At 40.2% G+C, this 24,168-nt stretch overlaps 1 protein-coding gene across 1 annotated transcript in view; it reads right to left on the bottom strand.

The window, feature by feature from the left end:
• Positions 1-24,168, bottom strand: part of LRRC7 (leucine rich repeat containing 7) — a 98,091-nt gene that overhangs the window by 21,437 nt on the left and 52,486 nt on the right. The window contains 11 exon segments of the mRNA XM_056497490.1: positions 654-854; positions 3,214-3,338; positions 4,809-4,908; positions 6,518-6,587; positions 9,782-9,897; positions 10,501-10,630; positions 15,115-15,187; positions 16,023-16,167; positions 16,560-16,634; positions 19,754-19,817; positions 23,657-23,713. Coding sequence (XP_056353465.1) covers positions 654-854; positions 3,214-3,338; positions 4,809-4,908; positions 6,518-6,587; positions 9,782-9,897; positions 10,501-10,630; positions 15,115-15,187; positions 16,023-16,167; positions 16,560-16,634; positions 19,754-19,817; positions 23,657-23,713 — 1,156 coding nt within the window.

Here is a 24,168-nt window from a genome sequence, read left to right as displayed (position 1 = left end):
AAGTTTTTCAGGAATGCTTTTTAAACTCCAAAAGGGATTTCCCTCATTTCTGAATGGTGGGGTGGGTGAGACCAAGCTCCAGCAGGGCTGCAGGATTTAGGAATTCACCTTTTGGGGGATAATCCTGGGGTGGAATTTGTCCCTGTGCTTGGCAAACGCTCCAGGAAGATTCTGCAGCTCACTGGGAGCATCCAGGGCTGGATGGAAGGGCCTCTCCTGCTCCTCATTTACTCATTAAGGGTTAATTAATCCTGCTCCTAACAGCAAAGCCAAGGGCACCTCCTGGCACAGCAGGGCCAGACAGAGCCCAGGGGGGTTTTTGGAAGATTAAATGGGATGGAAATGGAGCCTGGGCCCATCCTCCTGTCACCAGCCTGACATCACTGAAATCTAACAGTGCTGGGATAATTCCACAGCAAAATTCCCATCTAGGGAGATTTCAACCCCAAATTTCAGCAGCATTGGGGAAAAAAAACCAGCAACTCAGTCTCAAACTGGACAAAACTCAGCAACTCAACCTAAACCTGAACGGAACCAAATATAAACATCGAGTCTGAGATTCCCACGGGATCAAAACATCCTTTGGGAGGTTCAAAACCTGGAAAAACAAAGAGTGTGGGGTTCTGGAGAGGAGTGAGAATGGTTTGCAGTACCTCCACTGAGATCTCCTTGGGGCTCAGGGGCCACTTGTGCTCGTACTTGTCCTTGGCCGCGGGGTCGCTGTTGGCGGCCGGCGCCGAGTTCTCGGGGCGCACGCCCAGGCTGGGTTTGCTCACCAGGTTCTGCACAGATTTCACCATGTTCTTCAAATCCTCGGGGTAGGGAGTGGGGTAACGCTTGAGGTTGATCTCGACCTGGGCAGCCATAAAAACGTGGGTTAAAATCAGGGGTGGGAGCAGGAACGGGATGGAAATGGGATAGTCCTGGTTTGGGTGATTTGTTTGGACTGAAATTGGCTCATCCCCTCTCTGTCAGCAGCAAATGCAATCCCAGTGCCATAAAAGAAGGGATGGGAATTCATCCCATCTCTCCCCTGGCAGGGCGTGGGGAGCTCTGCACTTTTGCTGACACATTCCATCAGGCTTTCCCCAACAGTCCTGCTGGAAATTCTGAATTAATTCAGCCACGCTCCGTGTACTCAATTAATCTGAATTATGGATGGCAGCTGAGAGCAGGAGCTGATCCTCTGGGAGCCATTTGCTCCTGGAGATGGATAATGTTCACTCACAGCTGGGTGTCTGTGACTTTTCTGGCCCAGGGAAACACACCCCAAGGCCTGGCTGAGCTTTCCCTGACCCACAGATTTCCTGGAAAACCCCACACCTGAACTTGTCAGGAAACTTCAGATTCCTGCTGGTGATAGAGGACCTGGAATTTACCACCCAGCAGATTTTTTCATGGTGTGGGTGAGCTGGGTTTAACAGCCAGAGCTGCTGGATTTAAATTCCCAACGAGCAGGAAAAATGCAGTTTTGGATTCAGCTGGAAATGATCTGTCTGTAGGAATATTTCAGAGGCAAAAAAAAGCATGATTGATTTGGTAAATAAAACTGCATCGAGTGCTGGCATCCAGATCTGAACCAGGAGAGAATAAACATCAGGGGGTAGGACAGAAAATGCTGAAATCTGTGAGTGGGATGTCGCTTTCAATAAAGAATTGCAACAGGAAGGGATGAATCAGGTCTGGAAAGCAGCACCAAAGTGTGTTTCATGAAATGGTGTTTAGGGGTGGCCTCAGGAGGTGCTTGGTGCTCCCTGAGCTCAGGCCATGGTTTGGGGCTCAGAGCAAATCCTCAGGGAGAAGGAGCTGGAGGCTGGGACAGACAGACAGCCCCAAAAAGGGAATTCAGCAGTGAATGGGAATGGGAGCATTAATACCAACTCCTGTGGTGGGGGACAGCACTGGGATGTGCATCTCTCCCTCCCTGATCCACATCCACCATCCCACAGCAAATCTGGATTCCCTCCCAGTCCCATTCCAGCCTGACCCCAAAGAGAGAATTTTCAAAGTTCAAAATGGAAAAAAGCTATTGGACAATCTCACTTATCAAATCTATTTTAACATCTGTCTGGTTGAAAGTTCAGTGTGATGGGAGATAAAAAGTGAAAATTTCTTCTGCTCTTATGAAATGCTGCAGTGTTGGGGGTTGCTGCCTGTTGATGATTTAAATTTATTTAAATTTATCCCTTAAAGCTCTGGTGAAGCTGCTAAAAATGTTCATGTTGAAACCTCCAGCCATGTCAGACCCAGGGAAAATTCTGATAAAAGTTGTGGAACAACAGAAAACTCTCCCAGATTATGTTTTCCCTGCATGACCCATAAACCTGCAACTCATCCAGGGTAAAATTCCACTTTAATCTATTTATTATGAGGTGAAGGCTGATTTTGGCTTAAAAAGCAGAAGAGTCCATCAGCTCTGGGCACAGGAGCTGGAGAGAAATTCCCAACTGGGAAAAATATTGGAAAGAAAAATGAAGAATTTCCACCAAGTTTTCAGTGGATTGCTAAATTGAGAACTGTTAATTTGAGAAGTAAAATCTGATTTAAATCTCAGATGATTTGATCTCAGACCCCACATTTTACTTTGGGTGTTCTACCACAGTCAGAGATTTGCAGGGTTGAAGTGTGGGATAATTCCTTTATTTTATTCAAGAAGGAGAAATTTCCATGCCATGTAAAGGCTGACAGGTTTGAAAATACCCTCCTGACAATGCAGCTGATTGAGGGATTGATGCAGAACTCTGCAGTGACATTAATTTCATAAAACTGGGGGAGGAAATTCATGCTCTGAACTTCATTTTTCACAAGTGATGCCCTCTCCACTGCACATTCCCTGAGGCTGCAATGCCCTTGTTGACTTCTGCATTGAGAGGAATATGGGATCCCCTGTGGGATTCAAATATTCCTAAAAGATATTTGGTTGGACAACAAAAAGAAAAAGAATGAAAATATAATAAAAAATATAAAATAATATATATATAATAATATACAACAACAACAACAATAATAATTATATATAAATATTATATATATAATAATTATAAATGTATATATATAAATAAATAAAATATAATAGGTTGGGCAGTAATTCTGTCTCAATTCCCTTTGGGACAGAGCAGGAATTTGCCATTAAAACACAAACCCAGTTCAAGCCCTGCATGTTGAACCCTGTTTATAATAAATGAGTCCCAGAATAAATCCAGCACTTCTTACCTTGACTTTCCCTGGATTTTCCTCCTCTTCCTTCTTGTCTTCGAATTCAAAGGCCACAGTCATTCTCTGCTGCCTCTGCTCCTCCCACAGAGTGGGGTTAAAGCTGTCACTGTCTGACTGGAAATCTGCAGGGAATTGGGAGGGGAGAGGGGGATGATCCAAACAGGTTTTTCCTTCTTGGCCACTTGTGTGATTGTTTGAAAATGTGAGGGGGACAGTGGGAACTGAGAAACCATCCCAGAGTCAGGAATAAAAATGGGATGAGAGTGGTGGGAAGCACCACCAGGGTTTGGGGCAGCCCTGGAGCAGAGGGGGAGTGTGAAAATTTGGATTTAGTGGAGCTCTGGGAGGGGCAAAGCCTCAATCCAGCCAAATTTGGGTCCCCATGGTGGGGACATTCCCAGCTCCTGTCTGGAGCCAACAATTCCTGGTGTGTGCACACCCAGGGTTCAGACTGCTCCTCTCTGAAAAGAAATGGGGTTCAGAAAATACCAATATGAAAGTGGAAATCAGGAAATGTCAGTCTGAAAATTTGTATCGGAAAATGTCTGTCTGAAGATTTAAATCAGAAAAATCCAAATCAGAAAATGTCAGTCTGAAAATTTGTATCAGAAAATGTCAGTCTGAAAATCTGTATCAGAAAATCTCAGTCTGAAGATTTATATCAGAAAAATCCAAATCAGAAAATGTCAGTCTGAAAATTTGTATCAGAAAATGTCAGTCTGAAAATCTGTATCAGAAGATGTCAGTCTGAAGATTTATATCAGAATATGTCTGTCTGAATATTTAAATCAGAAAATGTCAGTCTGAAGATTTATATCAGAATATGTCAATGTAAAAATCCAAATCAGAAAACGTCAGTGTGAAAATGTAAATCAGAAAATGTTGATGTGAAAATGTAAATCAGAAAATGTCAGTCTGAAAATAAAAATCAGAAAATGTCAGTCTGAATATTTAAATCAGAAAATGTCAGTCTGGCAGCCTGGGAATACCAGGATCCATCCATGGGGGCCAAGCCAGGGATGTCCCTGTGGCCTTGGAATGTCACTGGAGCTGTGGCTGAGCTTCCCCTCCCTCTGGGATTCCCTGCCTTCCCCTGGTGCCTTGGCTTTCAGCTTTTAGATGTCTCACAATCTCTGCTGCTTGGGGTCTAACTCTGGAACTCCATGTTAGGTGTTAGTGAGGTGTTAGTTGGGTGTTAGTGACTTCTCTTCACAGGGTGGTTGGACAAAATAATTCCTTTGTACCTGGAGAATCAAGGACAGCTGGAACCCAAAATCATAAACAGCAGTGAAGGGAAGGGGCAAACCAGGGGCTGAGACTTCATAGCCTGGGGCTGTGGTTGGACAACTGACCCCAATATGAACCAAAACTTATAAAAGTGTGAAAATGAAAACCAGGATCCATCCTGGATGTGATTTGGGTGCAGCCCAGGCCGGGCTCTTGCACTGCCCAAGGTGAATCCTTTCAATAAACATCGAAACCTTTCAATAAACATTACATTGAACATAACAAACCAATTTTATGCCTTTTGCTCTGCCTGGCGTCTGTTCCAGCCCAGCCTGGCCCCAGGGAAGGAGCTGCTGGGGTTTTACCTTCGTCGCTGCGGGGCTGCTGGGGGAACATGTAGTTGGTGAGCACTCGCTGCTTGGTCTCGGGATGCGCCTCGGTCTGCAGCGGGATCAGAGCCTTGGACTGCAGGGGATGGAACACACAGGAACACATTAATGCTGGGAAACACAGTGGAACACATTAATCCTGGGGAACGGGCAGCATCCAGCTTCCCCTGCACGGGAATGCAAGGCTGGCTGCAGCTCTGCAGGGAAACAAACTCCCCGTGGAAGTTCCTCTCCCCGTTCCTCGCTCCTGCAGTTCCTGTCGTTCCCAGCAGAGCTGGAGTGGGAATCCTGCCTGGGGGCTCCAAGGGAAAAGGACCAGGAGCAGACCTGGCACTGCACAGTCACACACTGTCATTGGATACTGCTGGGAGCCAGGGAAAAAACAGCCTTGAACCTTGGGCTCCTCAGGCTGCTCAAGGACAAGAAATTATAATATATAATATAATTATAATATATACTATAATTATAATATATAATATAATCATAATATATAATATAATTATAATATATAACATAATTATAATATATATAATAAATTATTATGATTAAACACCTGAGAGCCCTGTGAGTGTCTGGTGATGTTTTGCACAAAGCATGATTTCAGAGAGGTGTTGCCTCCTTGGGCCAATGAGCCTTTCCTATTCTGTGTGGCACGATCTGCCCTATATAAGTGCAATGTTTCTGTAAATAAAATTCTCTTTTGCTTCTCCATTACATGAGGAACTATGTTGCATTATCCTCTTCATTGCTCTCCTATAGCACAAATGCAACAAAACAAAATGTTGTATATTTAAAGGATTGGGGGTGTTCTGTGCCTGGGCACCACAGCCAGGCAATGTTAATTTTAAAAATAGAAATCAGAGAGGGGAAAAAAAACCCCAAGAATCCTCATTTAACATATTAAAATTTAATCATAATTTTTTATTACCCCCCGCCACCTTTCAGCTTTCACATTTTTGGCTCGGCTCTAAAACTAAATGTACATTTCAGACTTATTTTAGGGCTCAGCTGCTGCTGGAACCGTTGCATTTCTCAGGGTTCCTGTTGCATAATTCTGTTTAAAATAGAATCCCAAAGAATATCTGCTATAAACCAGAGTTTATAAGGAATAAAGAAAGGCCCCCTCAGATTTCAAAGGCACAGAAAGGAATTTTCTCCAAAGCAAGACCCAAAATCCTCGTGCATCTTTGACTTGTTTGAACTCTCCCTGACTGCAGTGGAGTTAAAAATATTCAGGGATGGGAGAATGGGTGGGAAAAGGGAAGAGGAAGCCAAGGATAGAGGAGCAGATGGAGCACAGGCTGGGATAATAAAACAGGATAATAACGAGTTTGGGAACAAACATCTTGAATTTCTACTTCAAAAATACTCCCGTGCTACTTTTGCCCTTTATTTACTACTTTGGTAAGGAGGCAGAAGCTGATCCTGGTGAAATAAATCCTGCAAAGGTGATTTTTCCATGATAAAAAATGACACCCAGCAGGATTTATGGCTGGATATGGAAATCTACAGCTGGGCTGGGAGCAAACCCTTCCAAAATTTCTCTAAATCTTGTATGGAGTGACAAGGTTCATTGGCAGCCCTTTTCCTTTTATATATATAAAATTTAAATATATATTATATATATATATAAAATTATATATATTTATATATATTAAAAATTGGAATATTTTTAGAGACATTACCTGGTTGTCAGAAAGCCACAAGGCTGCCAGTTCTTTGAGTTTGGTGAAAGTGAAGGGCAAATTCTTCAGTCTGTAAAGGAGAATATTGGGTCAAGGTGAATCCTTCATTTCCAAAATAATTTACTTAAAGATTTATATACAGCATGTTTATCACACTGAAATAGCTAAAAATTCAGATTTTAAAAATCAATTTCATGGAAATGCAATATTTTATCAATATTCCTGTTATTACCATTACTATTATTATTGTTCCTATTCTTCCTATTATTATTATTGTTCCTATTATTATTATTGTTATTATCATTATCATTATTATTGTTATTATTATTATTAGTAGTAGTAGTAGTAGTAGTACTCTGATTAATATTCCACATGAAGAGTATGATGTGGAAAGTAGAACTGCTGATATCACATCCTTTGGTAGTGAGGAGAGACTGAGATATTTTCATTTAGTTATAGTGCAATAAAATCACACATACAAGACAGAAAAAAGAAAAATTCTTGGTCCCAGGGAAGTTTAGAGGAACCTCAGTGTCACTCACAGAGCTCCCTTTATTGGACACTGGAAGTTTGGAACAGAAATATTCCAAGATGATGGAAAATTCATTTTTGTCAGAATGTCAGACCAAAGATTAAAATAATATAAATATTCATAACTTAACTGATAAAATTAAATGGAGCAAGGGAAAAAAAAGTATTTTAATGAGACATTTAAACACAATTTTCTAAAAGGGATCTGGGAGTGGGAATGGGAGTGGATGGCAGGATATTTGTGGAATCTTCATTGATGTTTTTCCCATAACTCCTTCTGAGCAGGGAGTTTTTATAGAATCATGGAATCCAGGGTGGTTTGGGTTGGGAGAGACCTTAAATCCCATCCCATGGATCCCATTATCCCATTATCCCATCCCAGACACCTTCCACTATCCCAGGCTGCTTCCAGGGATCCAGGGGCAGCCACAGCAAATCTGGGAATTCTATTCTAGAACCTCCCCACCCTCACATCCAAGAATTCCTTCCCCACCTCACCCACTCTTTCCCCCTGGCCCAGCCATGGACTGTGGCTCTCCCAGATTTTAGGAGTTGAAGGATTTGGGAAGAACCTGAGTGACCAAGGGAGCATCAGCAAACCCAAATCCTAAAGGAGATTTGGGAAAAATCTGGAGGAAAAGCTCTTTAGTCAGACTCAGACCCTGCCTCCCAGGGAAGTGATTCCCACGTTTCTGGGCACACAAAAGTCAGGACTGGACTGGGAGTTGTCTCTGGGAGGGCTCTGGGATGCTCCAGGGTGGAGAGCTGGGAATCAGAGGGAGCAGAACTGGCCACACTCTTGGGACTGATGTGGGGCAAGACAATCCCGTGGAACAAACAGCACATCCCATTCCATGGAACATCCCATGGAAACAGCACATCCCATTCCATGGAACATCCCATGGAAACAGCACATCCCATTCCATGGAACATCCCATGGAACAAACAGCACATCCCATTCCATGGAACATCTCATAGAACACCCTATGGAATATCACATTCCACCCCATGGAACACCCCAAGGAACAGTACATCCCACCTCATGGACACCACATCCAAACCCATGGAATATCACATTCCATCCCATGAAACACTCCATAGGATATCACATTCCATCCCATATCCCACCCCATGGAATATCACATTCCATCCCAAGGAACACCCCATGGAATATCACATTCCATCCTATGGAACACTCTATGGAATATCACATTCCATCCTATGGAACACTCTATGGAATATCACATTCCATCCTATGGAACACCCCATGGAATATCACATTCCATCCCATGGAACACCCCATGGAATATCACATTCCATCCTATGGAACACTCCATAGGATATCACATTCATCCCAAGGAACACCACATTCCATCCCATATCCCACCCCATGGAATATCACATTCCATCCCAAGGAATACCCCATGGAATATCATATTGCATCCTATGAAACATTCCATGGAATATCACATTCCATCCTATGGAACACTCTATGGAATATCACATTCCATCCCATGGAACACCCCAAGGAACAGCACATCCCACTCCACATCACTGGCCTGCTGGTCCCATCATCCCCTTCCTCCCCAGTAAAAATCCCAATCCTCCCCCAGCCGGAGCAGGGAGCTGGAATTTTGCTGGAATCCAGGAATGTGGGAAGCCCTGAGCTGCCTCCCCATCTGAGTCAGTCCCTACACACCAGTGCTGGAATCAGCAGGAAAATCGTGGGGGGAAAAAATGGGAAAAAAAATGGGAAAAAATTGGGAAAAAATTGGGAGAAAACCCCAAATACCTCCCAACATTTTTCTGCTGTGGGAACATCCACCTGGAAATCCACTGGATTTGGGACAGACCCACCCAGGATGGAATTTGTGCCATGGAATTGCAGTGCAAGAATGGAACTGCATTAAGGAATTTTAAACAATATTCTGGGGGGTTCTCCATGGTTTTCTATAATTTATATTTGATGTTTAACCTGAATCTCAGCAATGAAACTGGGCTGGAAAACCCTTCCCTGATTTTTGGTGAGGGTGGATGGTGATTCCTGGAGAGAAAATGGAATTCACATCTTGCACTACCTATGGTGATACAGCAAATCCCCACATTCCCGGCACATCCACACGGATCAATCTCAAGGAAATTCAGATTTTCCTGTGGCAGCACAGGACAGGGATCAAGAAAAGCTCATTTTAAGCATTTTTTTTTCTCATCTAAACACAGTCCTGTGCATAAGAACAAATGGATTGACAAAAAATCTCTGCTGAAGGAAATGAAAAATGTTCTTTGGATTTCAGTGGATGCAGAATAACAAATTCCCAGTTCCCTGGGTATCAGCTTTTTAATCATTAAATATTACAAACCTATAGACGATCTCAGTTTTTTTTGCATGGAAACAGCAGGACATAAAAGAAGGAAATGGATTTGAAGCTATAAAAACACACCAAGATCCAGATTTTTGCCTTATTCAGTTTTCTTGAAGTTTTCCTTTGGATGTCAAATGAACTGAGACCAAACCATAATGATTAAGAAAAAAGAACCAAGATTCTTTCCTTTCAGTTTAAATAAATTAAATGATAATGATACTATTTTTAAACTAGAATTCTAAAGATCGTTTTTTATTTTAAAATATATTTTAGAGAAATGTATCTTTACAAAGACCTCAAAGGAAAAGTTTAAACTAAAAAAAAATTCTTAAATGGGCTAAAAAAAAAAAAAAAAAGCTGTGAACTGTACCTGTTATCACTCAGATTTAACACCCTCAGCTTCTGCATCTGGCCAATCTCATCAGGAAGAAATTCCAGTTTGTTGGAGCGCAGGGACATCACAGTCACATTCTTACAGCTCCCAATCTGCGGGAATGGAAAAGCCAAAATGATGGAATCCCAAATTTGGGAATACAGTTTGGAGGGTGTGGCATGGGGGTTTTACAATATAAAAATATAAAATATTTAATATACTTAATATTTCCATTAAATATATATTAAATATATAATATGCTATATTAAATAGACTTATATTTATTATTTAATATTTAATACTTAATAGTAAATAATAAAGGTAATAATAAAAAAATAATAAGTAATAAGTAATAAGTAATAAGTAATAAATAATAAATAATAAATAATAAAGATTGAAGTTTATTAACACTTTTCATCTCAGGTGGTGGCTAAATTGGGTTTTACTGAAAGGAACAAGGCACAGAAAATCCAGAATTCAATCAGGAAACGACATTTTCCCATTGGCAGGAGCCTCAGGGAATGCTTGGGGTTCCTCACAGGGATATTCCCAAATTTCCATGGATTTACTGCTCCGTTTTACCACCGAGTACCTTGGGAATTTTTTCTCTTGCACACCAGGACAAGGCAGCTCCCTAACCGGGTGACCAGTGTGTCAGGGCAGGGATGGAACGCTGGAATTCCAGCCTGGAATGGGGCAGGGGATGAGGGGCTCACCTCTCTGGGCAGCTCTGGGAGGAAGTTCTCGTCCACGGCCAGGGTGCGCAGGTTGTGCAGGTACCCGATGGTGGAGGGCAGCGACTCCAGCTCGTTGCAGCTGCAGTCAAATTCCTCCAGCAGGGACAAGCTGCAATGGGAAACCCCTGGTTAGCAGGACTGGAGCATCCAAGGAACACCTGTCCTAGGTTACAATGGAAAGATGTGCCCAAAAGTTTGTATTCTATCAGCATCTGTTAAACCTGCTGGGGCAGGGATCCTTGTCTCTGTGGAGATATCTCTTGCTAATGGGCCAGCTGTTAAAAACCAGGTGGGGCAGAGATCCTAATCTCTGTGGGAGATATCTCCTGTTAATGGGCCATCTTTAAACCAGCTGGGACAATCATCTTTAACTCTGTGGGCAATATCTCCTGTTAAAAACCAGACTGGACAGTGATCCTTGTCTCTGTGGGAGATATCTCCTGTTAATGGGTCATCTGTTAAAATCAGGTGGAGCAATCATCTTTGCCTTTCCCACAACCCAGCCTTCCTCCAGGAGATATCTCCTGTTAATGGGCCAGCTGTTAAAAACCATCTGGGGCAGTGATTCTTATCTCCATGGGAGATATCTCCTGCTCATGGGCCATCTTTAAACCAGCTGGGCAATCATCTTTATCTTCCCACAGCCCATCCTCCCTCCAGGAGATATCTCCTGTTCATGGCCAGTGAGTCCCAGGGCATGACTGATAAAATTCCATCATCCCATGGGAGATGCTCCAGCCAGGGGAGGAGCCAAGCCTTTCCTACCCAGATAAAAACTGACATTTTGGAACCCCAGAGCTGCCCTTACCCACTGGTTTCCAGAGGACAAGAGCTCCCAGACCTTTCTATAGATCACTTCTTCAACAAAACCACTTCATCTAGACTGCTACCACCACCCTGACTAGCACAGTGTCAGGCTGTATTCTGACTCTGGCAGTGGTTTTTTATTTTCTACTATTGTATGTATTTTATTTTTTCTCTTTTTTTCCTGTTAAATTGCATTTCTGACTTGGAGTCTCTCACTGGTTTTGCTTTTGAACCAGCACAACACCCCTGGTTCCACCAGGCTGAGAGGAAACATCCAGGGTAGATTTGCTGGGGCTGCCCCTGGAAGTGTCCCAGGCCAGGCTGGAGCAGACTGTGACACTGGATGGGCTTTGAGGTCCCTCCCAACCTAAATTATTCCATGATTTCTATGACTTCCCTGGCAGAAATCGATAATAATGGGATTTTTGGAGCACGCTTTAAGGCCACTTGGTTTGCCCACGCTACCATTCACATTTTCTGGGATGTTTGAGGATATTGAAGAGCATGAGGAAGAATTCCAAGGACTTCAGACAGAGATCAGGGCAACTAAGATCACAGAACCAAGCATTTAATGCTTGTTAATGCAAGTAACATTCTCAATGGGAATATATGGATTTACTACACATTTCAGAGTGAGATATACAAATCTATATATTAAATACATAAATTATAGACACACATTAAAATATTCTGAAATATTTTTGAAGGAAATATTGCTTTCTAAATGAGACTAGAATTCTCCAAATTTGAGAGTACTTTCTCTAAAGAACTTCTTTAATGAGAAAGTTCTTCTAAAACGAGAGTGCAAATTAAATCTTTCAGGTGAAAGTTGTGTGACCCCCCACAAGTGCCACCACCCAGCTCCTCTGTCCCCTTTGCTCCTCACATTCCACCTCTTACTCTCAAGTTCTTTTATCAGGGTAAGGTTAAATAACAGCCAATTATTTCTTCCTAAAATTTCCCATCTTCCTGTCCACTGCCTCAGGGACTTGTCAGAGGATTCTGGTTTTTTTCCAAATATTTTAAGAAGTTTAGCTCTGACCCCACCAAAATCCCTGTGGAGTTGTATTTCCCCTCTGTAACCCCTGGGGTGGGAGAGCTGCAGGTCAGGAAGGGATTTTCCATCCCCATGGATCATGGAGGGGGCATGAAGGGAATCTGAGAGAACAGCTGTAATTCTGCCAGTGCTGATCTAGGAAAAATGTCATTAACCTGGCTGTGCTGCTGGGAGAAATTCCCATCATCATCATCATCCCTGACAGGTTTAAGGCAAGGCAGACACGAATCAGCTGCTGGTCAGTTGGGCACTCACTGGAACTGGGCAGTTCATGGTGCAAAGAAAATCAGGAATATTCTTAGAGAGGTGAGAAGAGAGATTCATGGGGCAGGGAGAGTGATTCCCACCCATCCAAGCTGCACTTCCTACAGCCACAGATGTTCCCAACAGCCCCAGCAGCCCAGGGAAGGCCAAAGCAGCCCAAAGCCCAGGGGTCACCTGCAGGCACTCATGTCCAACGTCAGGCAAAAGGAATTTTGCAGAACAGAGAATCCCAGGATCCCGGACTGGTTTGGGTTGGGATGGACCTTAAAGCTCCTCCAGGACCATGGACAGGGACACTTCCCACCGTCCCTGGGTGCTCCAAGCCTTGGACACTCCCAGGGATGGACCCTAAAGCTCCTCCAGGACCAAGGACAGGGACACTTCCCACAGCCCTGGGTGCTCCAAGCCTTGGACACTCCCAGGGATGGACCCTAAAGCTCCTCCAGGACCACGGACAGGGACACTTCCCACAGCCCTGGGTGCTCCAAACCTTGGACACTCCCAGGGATGGACCCTAAAGCTCCTCCAGGACCATGGACAGGGACACTTCCCACAGCCCTGGGTGCTCCAAGCCTTGGACACTCCCAGGGATGGACCCTAAAGCTCCTCCAGGACAAGGACAGGGACACTTCCCACCGTCCCTGGGTGCTCCAAGCCTTGGACATTTCCACAGCTCCACCTGTGCCAGACCCTCCTCCTCCTCACTGATCCCAGCTCTCCCAGCTCCAAGCCATTCCCTCTGGTTCACTCCAGATCCTGCTAAAACCTGGGAACACCAATCCACCCTGGCATGGACTGTGCCCCAAACACTGCCCAGGCCCAGCTGGTCCTGAATTGCTCCTGGCACCTCCCCAGCCCTGCAGATCCCACTGGGAACGTCTCCAGCCTGTGGCTGCATCGGGGAATGGATGATCCCCGATTTTGTGGGGAGTGTTTGACCAAGCCAGGCCTATTCTGCACTCTGAGAGCCACCACAGGCTGGTCCTTTGCACAGAAATCCCAAAAATGAGGGTGGAACGCCCCATGGAAGAGAGGGAATGTTCCCTCCTCCACACTGCCAGGCTCTGGTGGGGGGTTCCACCACTGGAATTTTGGATAAAGGAACCCAGCAGGAGTCCATCCCAAGGGCTGAGTCAGAGCTGAGCTCACTGTGGTGTGGGAGACTCTGCCCTCGTTAGAGGAGAGGGAATTTTCCACTGCAAAAGCACCAGGTGGGATCCCAGGTGATCCAGCTGCTCTGCAATTCCACTGCAGAGCAGGAAATGTAATTAAGGCTCCATGGCAAACACTGAACAGAAATTGGGTTAAAAAGGGGGATTTCCCTTCAACTGGAGCAATTCAATAAATAAAAAAAAGGTTTTGAAAGGTTTGAGGACCCGACTCCCAGCATTGCTGAAGCTGGATTTAAATCCATTTTAATGCAGCATCCAGATCTTGGAGCCTTCTGAGCTTCCACTTGGATGGGAATTTGCTGCTCCACAGAGATCTGGGGAGCAAAGATTTGTCCTTCAGTGATTCCCATCAGCAGCTTTTGATGCTCTCCATGAAAATCCCATAAATCTAAAACAAGGATGAGCCAGCCTGGGCTTCAGTGGCTGGAATAGGTCACAAATATGGATTATTTTTCCCAAATGGCATCACAACAGCTAAATTCTTATTGAAACAGGCCTTACAGAGCAGCTCACAAATTAATATGGTTCTCAGTAATAATGATGAGAAAAAGTCTCAGTTGAAGAAAAGGATTTTTATACAGTAATCAAAATTTCATTCTCCCAAGCAGCTGATCAGTGTAACATCAAAGCCACAAGAAAACTGTTTCTTGCAAAAAAATCTCCATAAACAGAAGGAAAAAAGTCTCCACTTCCAAGTGAATTAGTGAAAGGCTTTTTAAAAATAGTAAACTGACTAAATTATTTTTTGTACATTTTCAGTGTAAAAAAAAAGTATGTGAGAGAAAAAAAAATAGTCTAAATTTTTTTTCTTATAGTTTCTAATCAGAAAGTTTCTCATTGTACCATTTAAAGTTAAGCCTACATTGCCTTCCTCCTAATCTCATAACAAAAAAAAAATTTCAAATTAAGAAACCAAAACACTTTCCTACTGAGGTTTCTGTCATATTTTAGGAACTCTCCATCCCTGTGAGGCCACAGCCAGATCCTTCCCTGGCTGTTGCCATGGGAACAGATGGATTTTCCCCCAAATTCTTCTACTTTTGCTGCTCTGCTCATCCAAATGGATTCACACCGAAATCTTTGGTTCTCCTCTTGGAAAATTGGATTTATTTTACCTTCTTCCCCCTTGCACTGAAAAATCCCCGGGTTTAAAAGTGCTGCTCCAAATTTAAATGTCACAACCTGGAGGTTGGAAATTTTGTAATTCAGTATATTTGTTTTATTTTAGATTTGAAAACCCACAAGCAGAGGGGAAAAGGTATTTTAATGAAAAATGGTGAAACTTGGACTCACTTTCCAATGGCATTGGGCAGGATTGTGAGCTGGTTGTCATCCACTTTCAAAGTTGTCAGTCTCTTCAACAATCCTGCAGGAAGAAATTATGGATAAACAGCTCCCCTGGAGATTTCCTGGAATCAGCAGTGATTTGTAACCCTGGGTTTTAGGGAGCATCATTCCAAATGGATTTATTCCTGCTAAATGCCCTCTAAAAACCAATCTGGGCAGAAAAACCACGGAATAAAAATCCTGGGATTGCTGGGGAGATGTAGAAGAACAAGATGGAAAATAGGAGGAGAGGAGTGTCAATAATTAGCAGCATTAATTAGCAATCCATGCTGGAATCTGAGTGAATTGATTTAGAATTGAGGAATTTTACAGTTCCATGTTCAAAGGGAAAGGGAAAAACAAATTTAAGGGCTCAGGACAGAAAGGAAATGTCCCAGTGGACACAGGGATGTCCCCACAGCTCCCAGAATTTCCACAGATCCCAAAAAACCCAGGAATTCCAGGCATGCAAAGCAGTCAAAATAAAAGGAAAATTCATAGTTTGAATTATTTCCTTTTTATTTCCCTTTTCCACTGTGAATCAGCAGCAACCCCATCATCGCTCTCAGGCTGATTTTTACATTTAAATCAAATGAATTTCTGTCCTTCTTGGCTTTTTTTTTTTTTTTTTTTTCATTAAAACAGCAAACCAGGTGGGTCAATTCCTTCCAAGCAGGGAATTCTGCTCCTGAATTGACTGAATGGGAGTGTGCAGACAGCATTTTTTTGCCTAATTTGGGATTGAATGGCAAGCCCTTGCTCCACAATTATAAAATCTCATAATAATTAAAAAAAAAATTAAATAATTCCACAAAATAAATAGAATTAAATGAAAAATATATTAATTTTTTTTTTTTTTTTTTTAATGTGCTCACCTATGGAGTCTGGCAGCTGCTGCAGCATGTTGGAGGAGAGGAGGAGATCCTCCAGCCCCTCACAGCCTGAGATGTCCAGGTCCACGGTCTCAATCCTGTTTTTGGACACATCCAGGTACACGAGCTGTTTTAACTTCCCTATAGACTTAATAGCACGTGAGACAGAGTTACTTGGGCAGACAGAGCTGTTAATTAGTGTTAATTAGAGACAAGCACACAAACCCAGCGGATCTGGAGCTCTCCCAGCACCCTTCAGGTCCCCAAAGTTGGCTCAGCCCCCAAATAGCACAATTAACCCTCCCCCAAGTTAATTAATGTGCTTGAGGTGAATCAGATCTGCTGGAATTTGGCATTCCTGGGCATGCAGCAGATCCAAGGATATTCCCAATTCCCACCTCCCACCGGGCAGGTGGAGTTTTCTGTGTTGAAACATCCCATAAATGTTATAATTAATAATTAATTATTGACTCTCTGCACCCCCCCCGAGGAAATGCACGTGCAAATCACCCAGTAATTCCCTAAAATAAATGTCCATACCCCAGGTAGCACTTGCAAGGAATTATTGTCCATCCACAACTCCTTTAGGTTCTGGATTTGTTCAAGAACCTCGGGCTGAGGAAAAGAATAAATATAAATATGGCAGCTAAATAAAGCAATGTGTCTTTAGTTAAATAAAAATCAATATTTTCTTAAAATAAAAATAAAGCTTCTCTGTGGTTTTTCATAACCCACCTGGTGTTTAAGGACAAGAGGAGAAAATTTATTTTGTGTTATTTAACCACTGGTGCTCTTTATCAGAATTTGTGAAAATTTGAGAACCTTTTGCAAAAGGAATGAGCCCAAAGGACACATCCCTGGGAGATTTGATATCTGCAGCTGGCACAGCCAGGAGTCAGAATAAAACCTGGAATTGCAAAATCCAACTTCCATCTGTTCTATTCTCTTCAGGGTCTCAGTGAGAGGAGCTAAAAAAGGCAATTCCCCAAATCACTGCTCACTGCCTCCAGCTGTCAAATCCCAGAATTACAAATCCAGGTCACAAATATTCCCAGATTTCCTCAGCAGTGTTTTCCTCTCCCACAAAACTCTTTCCACACCAAACACTTGGAATTTGCCTTCTCCCTCTCAGGTTGTTGAGGTTTTTTTTTTTTTCCAAAGCCTGCCAGAACCTGGTAATAAATGTTCCATGAAACATTCCAGTAAATATTCCATTAAATATTCCATTAAATATTCCATTCCAAGCCAGGGTCCAGCCTTTGGAAGCAGTACAAGTGCCCTGGAATTATTCCAGCACAGGCAGAAATAATTGGACCTGCAGACCCCAAGAGAGACCTGGAGTTATCCCACGTGGTCTGGTTGGGAATGTTGCCATTCCCAGAAAAAATCTGATTTTCCACTTGCCCAGGGAATGTGGGAGAAGCCCCTGATGCCTCATCAGGTAAGAGCAAAGCTGATGAACAGAACTCATTCCTTGTTTTCCACCTCTCCACACAACGAGTTCCCATTAAAAACCAGTGGTGAGCATTTTAAAGATGATTTATTTTGCCTCTGTTAATTCCATTGAAATTCTGCTGTCCTCCAGTGATTAAACCCACTTCTCATTTCCAGGCTCAATTGATTAATGGCCATTTGATACTATTTGTTCCTGTGCTGATTAATGTTTCTTTATCCCTCTGGAGTGTTCAGGGGCTGAGGTCATTATGGATAATCATCATTTCCCCTCTCAACTTTAATTTGCTCCTCAATCCCTCTCATTAACAGACACCTTCCTTCAAGGCCTGTCCCTGGGCTGCACAGAGCACACTTTGATGGGGAATTCCTTGGATTAGAATTTCCCAGGATGTGGAATTTCCCATTTTTGTGGAATATTCCACGTGATGGCACATCATGGTCCAGAGGAGATCCCGTGGGTGGGTTGGTATTAAAGTGCCATTAAAATCTCATTTGTGTCTGCTAGAAATGCTTTGGTTTGGGCCTGTTTGGGGAATATTCTCATTTTCCACAAAAGTTGCTACAATTGGAATAGAGTAGAATGGGAATGGGAATGGGAATAGGAACTGGAATAGGGATAGAAATAAGAATAGGATAGAAAAGGAATAGGAGCAGGAATAGGAGTAGAATAAAATATAATAGAACAGAATAGAACAGAAATAGGAATAGGAATAGGAACAGGAACAGGAACAGGAACAGGAACAGGAACAGGAACAGGAACAGGAATAGAAAACGAATAGGAATAGAATAAAATATAATAGAACAGAATAGAATAGGAATAGGAACAGGAACAGGAATAGAATATAATAGAACAGAATAGAACAGAAATAGGAATAGGAAAAGGAATAGGAATAGGAATAGAACAGAACAGCAACAGGATAGAATAGGAATAGGAATAGGAATAGGAATAGGAATAGGAACTGGAATAGGAACTGGAATAGGGATAGGAATAAGAATAGGACAGAAAAGGAATAGGAGCAAGAATAGGAGTAGAATAAAATATAATAGAACAGAACAGAACAGGAACAGGAACAGGAACAGGAACAGGAACAGGAATAGGAACAGGAACAGGAAACGAATAGGAATAGAATAAAATATAATAGAACAGAATAGAATAGGAATAGGAATAGGAAAAGGAATAGGAATAGGAACAGGAACAGGAACAGGAACAGGAACAAGACAGAACCAGCTGGAGAGGTTTTTTTGTTTTTTTTTTTACACTGACCATCCAGTCCAGCTCCCTGACCAATTCAGTCTGACCAAACCTTCAAGGCTTTTATTGAGGTAATTGTCCAAATGTCCTCACATGTAGAAAATTTAGAATTTAAAGTCTTAGAATGTAGCAATAGATAAAAAAAACAAGATAAAAGTTTAAAAAAATGCTTTAAAAAAAGTTTCTTCTTCACCTTCTTCTTTATAAGTCTAAGTGGTACTTCTGTAATTAAATAAAAAATGAAAACAGGACCTTTAAATCCCATTTTTCCAGGTGTGAGTTAAACCAGCACCACCTTTTCCTGCACATTCCCAACATTTCCACCCTTCCTTGGCCTCTTGGCCCATTTGATTCCATTTCTGACATTTTTGGAGCAGCTGCCTGAAAAATGAGTGAATTTGGGAATTCTGGCCTTGGCTGCCACGGGAATTGATGGAAAATTGTCCAATTCTTTCCAAACACCACAAATCCAAGGCGCCCCCCAGAAGAGACAACTCTGAATTTGGGAAGGATTTAATTCCTGCAATTAAAATTCCGAGCGGCGCTTGGGAAAATTTCCCTCTGTTTATCCAGGCTGAAGATTTTAATTAGAAATCAGAGTTCAATCCTCTCTTTCCTCCTGCCTGGAATAAATGAGCAGCCTGGAAGAGGGTGGGAGCTGCTCCATAAAACAGATGTAGAGATTTTGCTGCAGCTTTTCAGCACCAGGTGACATTTCAGGGTTTGTTGGAAGTGGAATTATCTCAGTTTTAATTAAATCTACAGGAGTTATTCCCTGGTAGGATTGTAATCCCTGATCCTGTTCTTCCATGGAACAGCATCCCCTGTGCTGGCAGCAGAGAGAATTCCCAAAAGATTTCAGTCTCAGGGAAATTAATTCTGATTTTGGGGGTGAGTTAGGGACAGAAATGCTGGAATTGCAGGAATTAGAGAGCCCCAGTTTGGGGTTGGAGGGATGATCCCACAAAACATTCCCAGAACATCCAAACCCCAAAGTTATCCCATGAAAAACTGGAGCTTTCCTTACCAGCTCAGAGAACTCATTATTGCCCAGGTCGAGCCTCTCCAGCTGAGTCAGTTTGTGCATTGACCTGGAACAGACCCAAAATGAGATTTTAACTCCCAAAAAACGTCAGGTTTTGGTGAGATAAAAATAAAGCTGCATTGATACTGTGGTGGCAAAAAGGAAAAAAAAATAAAGAATTGCATCACATATTCCATCCTTTGGATATGAGCTGAGGTTACTGAACTCCAAAGCCAGCAGCAGTTATTTTAATATCAAAATAAATAAAATTTCAATAGATTTTGGCATGTTCGCTCAGGGAAAATGCCCCATGTTATATCAATAAATGATTGAAATAAAGTATTTTAAAAAATGGTTTTTTGAGAGGTTTATGCCTTTGTTGTGGTTGTTTATAAACCACTAGAAAGTGTTTGGACTCTCAAGCCAGTTCTCCTGCTCTGAGGTTCAGATTTAATCAAGTTCAAAGTTAATAAATCAAATTTTGCCTTTGTTTCCATGAACAAAACTGGAGCAGGGTTTTGTGCCAAGTGCAGAATTTCTCCTTAAGCCCTCATAGACCAAAGTGAACCAAACTCCACCTTGGCTTTGGGGGGGTGTAGTGAAAAAAAAGAAGGATAAAAATAATGAAATCATTTCCCATGAACTGCAGGAGGCAGTTCAGAGGCCTCCTGAGGTAATCAGATCCTAATCAAAAAATTAGCATAGCCTTAATTGCTGGGATCTAAAATATCAACCATTTTATCTCTGCAATTTGTAAAATAAAAAAAAAAAAAAGTGATTATTATTGAAATAATGAAATTATCTGGGGCTGAAGAACAGAGCCCTGGTTCAGCATTTCAGCCTGGCTGGGCTGGGGTTTTATTGCCAGCAAATTTCACTTTTCCTTTCTTAAAACAGGGAAATAAACTAAAAAAAAAATAGGAATTAAACTCCACAGGGGCAGGAAATAAACTTCAGAGGAATTGGAAAATAAACTCCACAGAAACAGAGAAATAAACTCCACAATTTATCATCAATTTTTGTTGTAAATTCTTCAAATAACCAGGAAAATCTTCTGGTTTAGGCCACAGAGAAAAAACCTTTTTTCCCCTAAAGCAAAAGTGGGAAAATACTTTTATTCCTCAAGCAAAACAATGGGAAAATCCTTTATTTCCTAATGGAAAACAATGGAAAATTCTTTATTTCCTGAAGTAAAACAATAGGAAATCCTTTATCTCCTAAAGAAAAACAATGGAAAATCCTTTATTTCCTGAAGTAAAACAATGGGAAAATCCTTTATTTCCTACGGAAAACAATGGGAAATCCTTTATTTGCTAAAGGAAACAATGGGAAAATCCTTTATTTCCTACAGAAAACAATGGGAAATATTTTATTTCTTAAAGGAAAACAATGGGAAATCTTTTATTTCCTAAATAAAAACAATGGAAAATCCTTTATTTCCTAAACAAAACAATGGGAAATTCTTTATTTCCTAAAGGAAAACAATGGGAAATCCTTTATTTGCTAAAGGAAAACAATGGGAAAATCCTTTATTCCTAAGTAAAACAATGGAAAAATTCTTTATTTCCTAAACAAAATAATGGGAAATCTTTTATTCCCTAAACAAAACAATGGAAAATCCTTTATTTCCTAAAGCCAACAATGGGAAAATTTTTTTTTTCTCCTAAAGCAAAACCAGCCAAGCACTTCCCTTCTCCATCAGAAACTCGGGAGGAAGTGAAGCAGCAGCTCAAAACCAGCAGGAAAAAGTGAATTTTCCCTAAATTTAACCCCTCCCTGGACAGACCCTCAGCTGATTTAAATTGTCTCCTCCACCCATATATAATATAATATATATTAGAATATATATAATAAATATATTTTATATATAGAATATATATTCTATAAAGAATAGAATGTATAGTATAATCGAATAGAATATAAATTAGAATATATATACTAGAATACATATATAATATATATATTCTATAAAGAATAGAATAGAATTGAAATATAATATAAAATAATATTTATGTATTAGAATATATATATTCTATAAAGAATAGAATGGAAATAGAATATTTATATATTAGAATAAATATATATTCTATAAAGAGTAGAATAGAATAGAAATAGAATAGAATATTTATATATTAGAATATATATATATATTATATAAAGAATAAAATAGAATAGAATATTTATATATTAGAATAAATATATATTCTATAAAAATAGAATAGATTAGAATAGAATAGAATGGAACACATAATATAACATAATAACAATTATGAGTTCCTGGAAAAAAAAAAATCACTTTATTCAGCAAATATTTATAATATTTATCCACCAAATTCTGTCAGAAGGGAGAGAAATGATTGGGAGATTTCTAATTTGGGAATTTCTTCCTGGAATTTCTGAATTATTCACTTCATTTCTCCCTTTGCAGCAAAGTTTTGGATGCAGGAGGCCCAAAAAATTTGGAACTTCAAATTTGCAAATTTAATTAATTGGATTTTGGTTTATTTTATTTTATTTTTTTTTAATCTGCTTTTCACACAGTATTAATGATGCTGCTTAAAAACCTTAATATATTGAATTTCCTTCTGCACAGCCCCACCCTTTGATGAAATAACCACCAACAAAAACGACAAATAATCCACTTAAATCTGAATTTTGGAACCCTGAGAGAAATCAGGAATATTCAGGAACCTCCCTGATTTTTTTATTTTTTATTAATTTTTTTTTTAACTCAGGAAAAATCTGGAATTTCCCCCTTGTAAATTAATGTTGAAATCCAGGAGAAATCCTATTTTTTTTTTTTTTTTTTCCTTTTTCCCCACATCAGGACTTTCTCCTTTGGAAATGATCCATGGGATGGATCCTGCAGGAAAATCCAATTTTTTTTGCTGAGGAGCAGGATTTTTTTGGGAGGCAGGGAGTGAGTCAGAGCAGCAAATTTGGGATTTTCTCATCCCTGCAGTGAGTCACCAAATCCTTCAATTTTCCATTTGACTTTGGGCAGAAATCCTGGAATTCACTCCAGGATCTTTGAAAGTTCCAGCAGCACAGAGGTCAGATTTTTTCCTGAGGTTAAAAAAAAAAAAAACAACCCACAAACAAACCCCAAAAAACCACAACAAAAAACTCCAAAAAAACCCCACAAAAAAATACCCTAAAAAAACCCACAAAAAATACCCCACAAAAACCACAAAAAAACCCCCAAAAACCCACAAAAAAATCCCCCAAAACACAAAAAAATCCCCCAAAACACAAAAAAATCCCCCAAAAAAACCACATACCAAAAAAAAAAAACCCACAAAATAAACCCCAAAAACCCACAAAAAACTCCCAAAAACCACAAAAAAACCCCCCAAAAAAACTCCACATAAAAAACCCCCCAAAAAAACCCTAAAAACCACAAAAAACCCAAAAAAACCCCCAAAAAACCCACAAAAAAACCCAAAACCCACAAAAAAACCTCTAAAAACCACCAAAAAAAACCCAAACCACAAAAAACCCCACAAAAAAAACCACAAAAAAAACCCAAAACAAAACACTCACAAAAAAAAACCCCAAAAAACACAAAAACCCCCAAAACACCCCAAAAAACCCCACAAAAAACCACATTAAAAAAAAAAATTAAAACAAAAAAAAACAAAAACCCAAAAAAAAAACCCCCAAAAACACCAAAAAACTCCCAAGATATTTAATCAAAATATCAGATATTTAAATCAAAATATCAAATATTTAAATCAAAAATATCAGATATTTAAATGAAAACTTCAGATATTTAAATTAATTTTTTTTTTAATTTTTTTTTATTTTTTTTGCTAAAAACCTGCAGTAAAATTTTTTTTATTTCTTTTTTTCTTGTGGCATTTTTGGGAATTCCAGTTGAATAACTGTAAATATCCCAGCACTTACTTTGGTAGAGTTTTCAAATGGTTTTCTCTTAATTCCAAAATTCGCAATTTGACAAGTCTGGAAATAGGAGAGAAAAATAATTAATGAATTAAAAAAATCCATCAGAACAGCTTGAAATTATTTATTTTATTTATTTATTAATTTTATTTATTAATTTTATTTATTAATTTTATTTTTAAATTTCATTTATTAATTTCATTCATTAATTTCATTTATTAATATTACTTATTTTATTTATTAGTTTTATTAATTAATTTCATTTATTAATTTTATTTTAAAATTTCATTTATTAATTTAATTTATTAACATTACTTATTTTATTTATTAATTTTATTTATTGATTTCATTTATTAATTTCATTTATTAATTTTATTATTTATTTATATTATTGCTTTAAGAATTTTTTTTTTTAGGCAAAATAATCCAGTTCATGTGGGGCACAAAAATAATAAAAAAATAATTTCGTGTCATCTCTGTCCTGATCTGAATTTTCCTGAAAAGTTCTGACATTT

This window comes from Oenanthe melanoleuca, chromosome 8 (genome assembly GCF_029582105.1).
Source record: "Oenanthe melanoleuca isolate GR-GAL-2019-014 chromosome 8, OMel1.0, whole genome shotgun sequence".
NCBI classification, from domain to species: Eukaryota; Metazoa; Chordata; class Aves; order Passeriformes; family Muscicapidae; genus Oenanthe; species Oenanthe melanoleuca.
The sequence above is the reverse complement of the archived record's forward strand: the minus strand, read 5'-3'. Positions and strand labels throughout refer to the sequence as shown.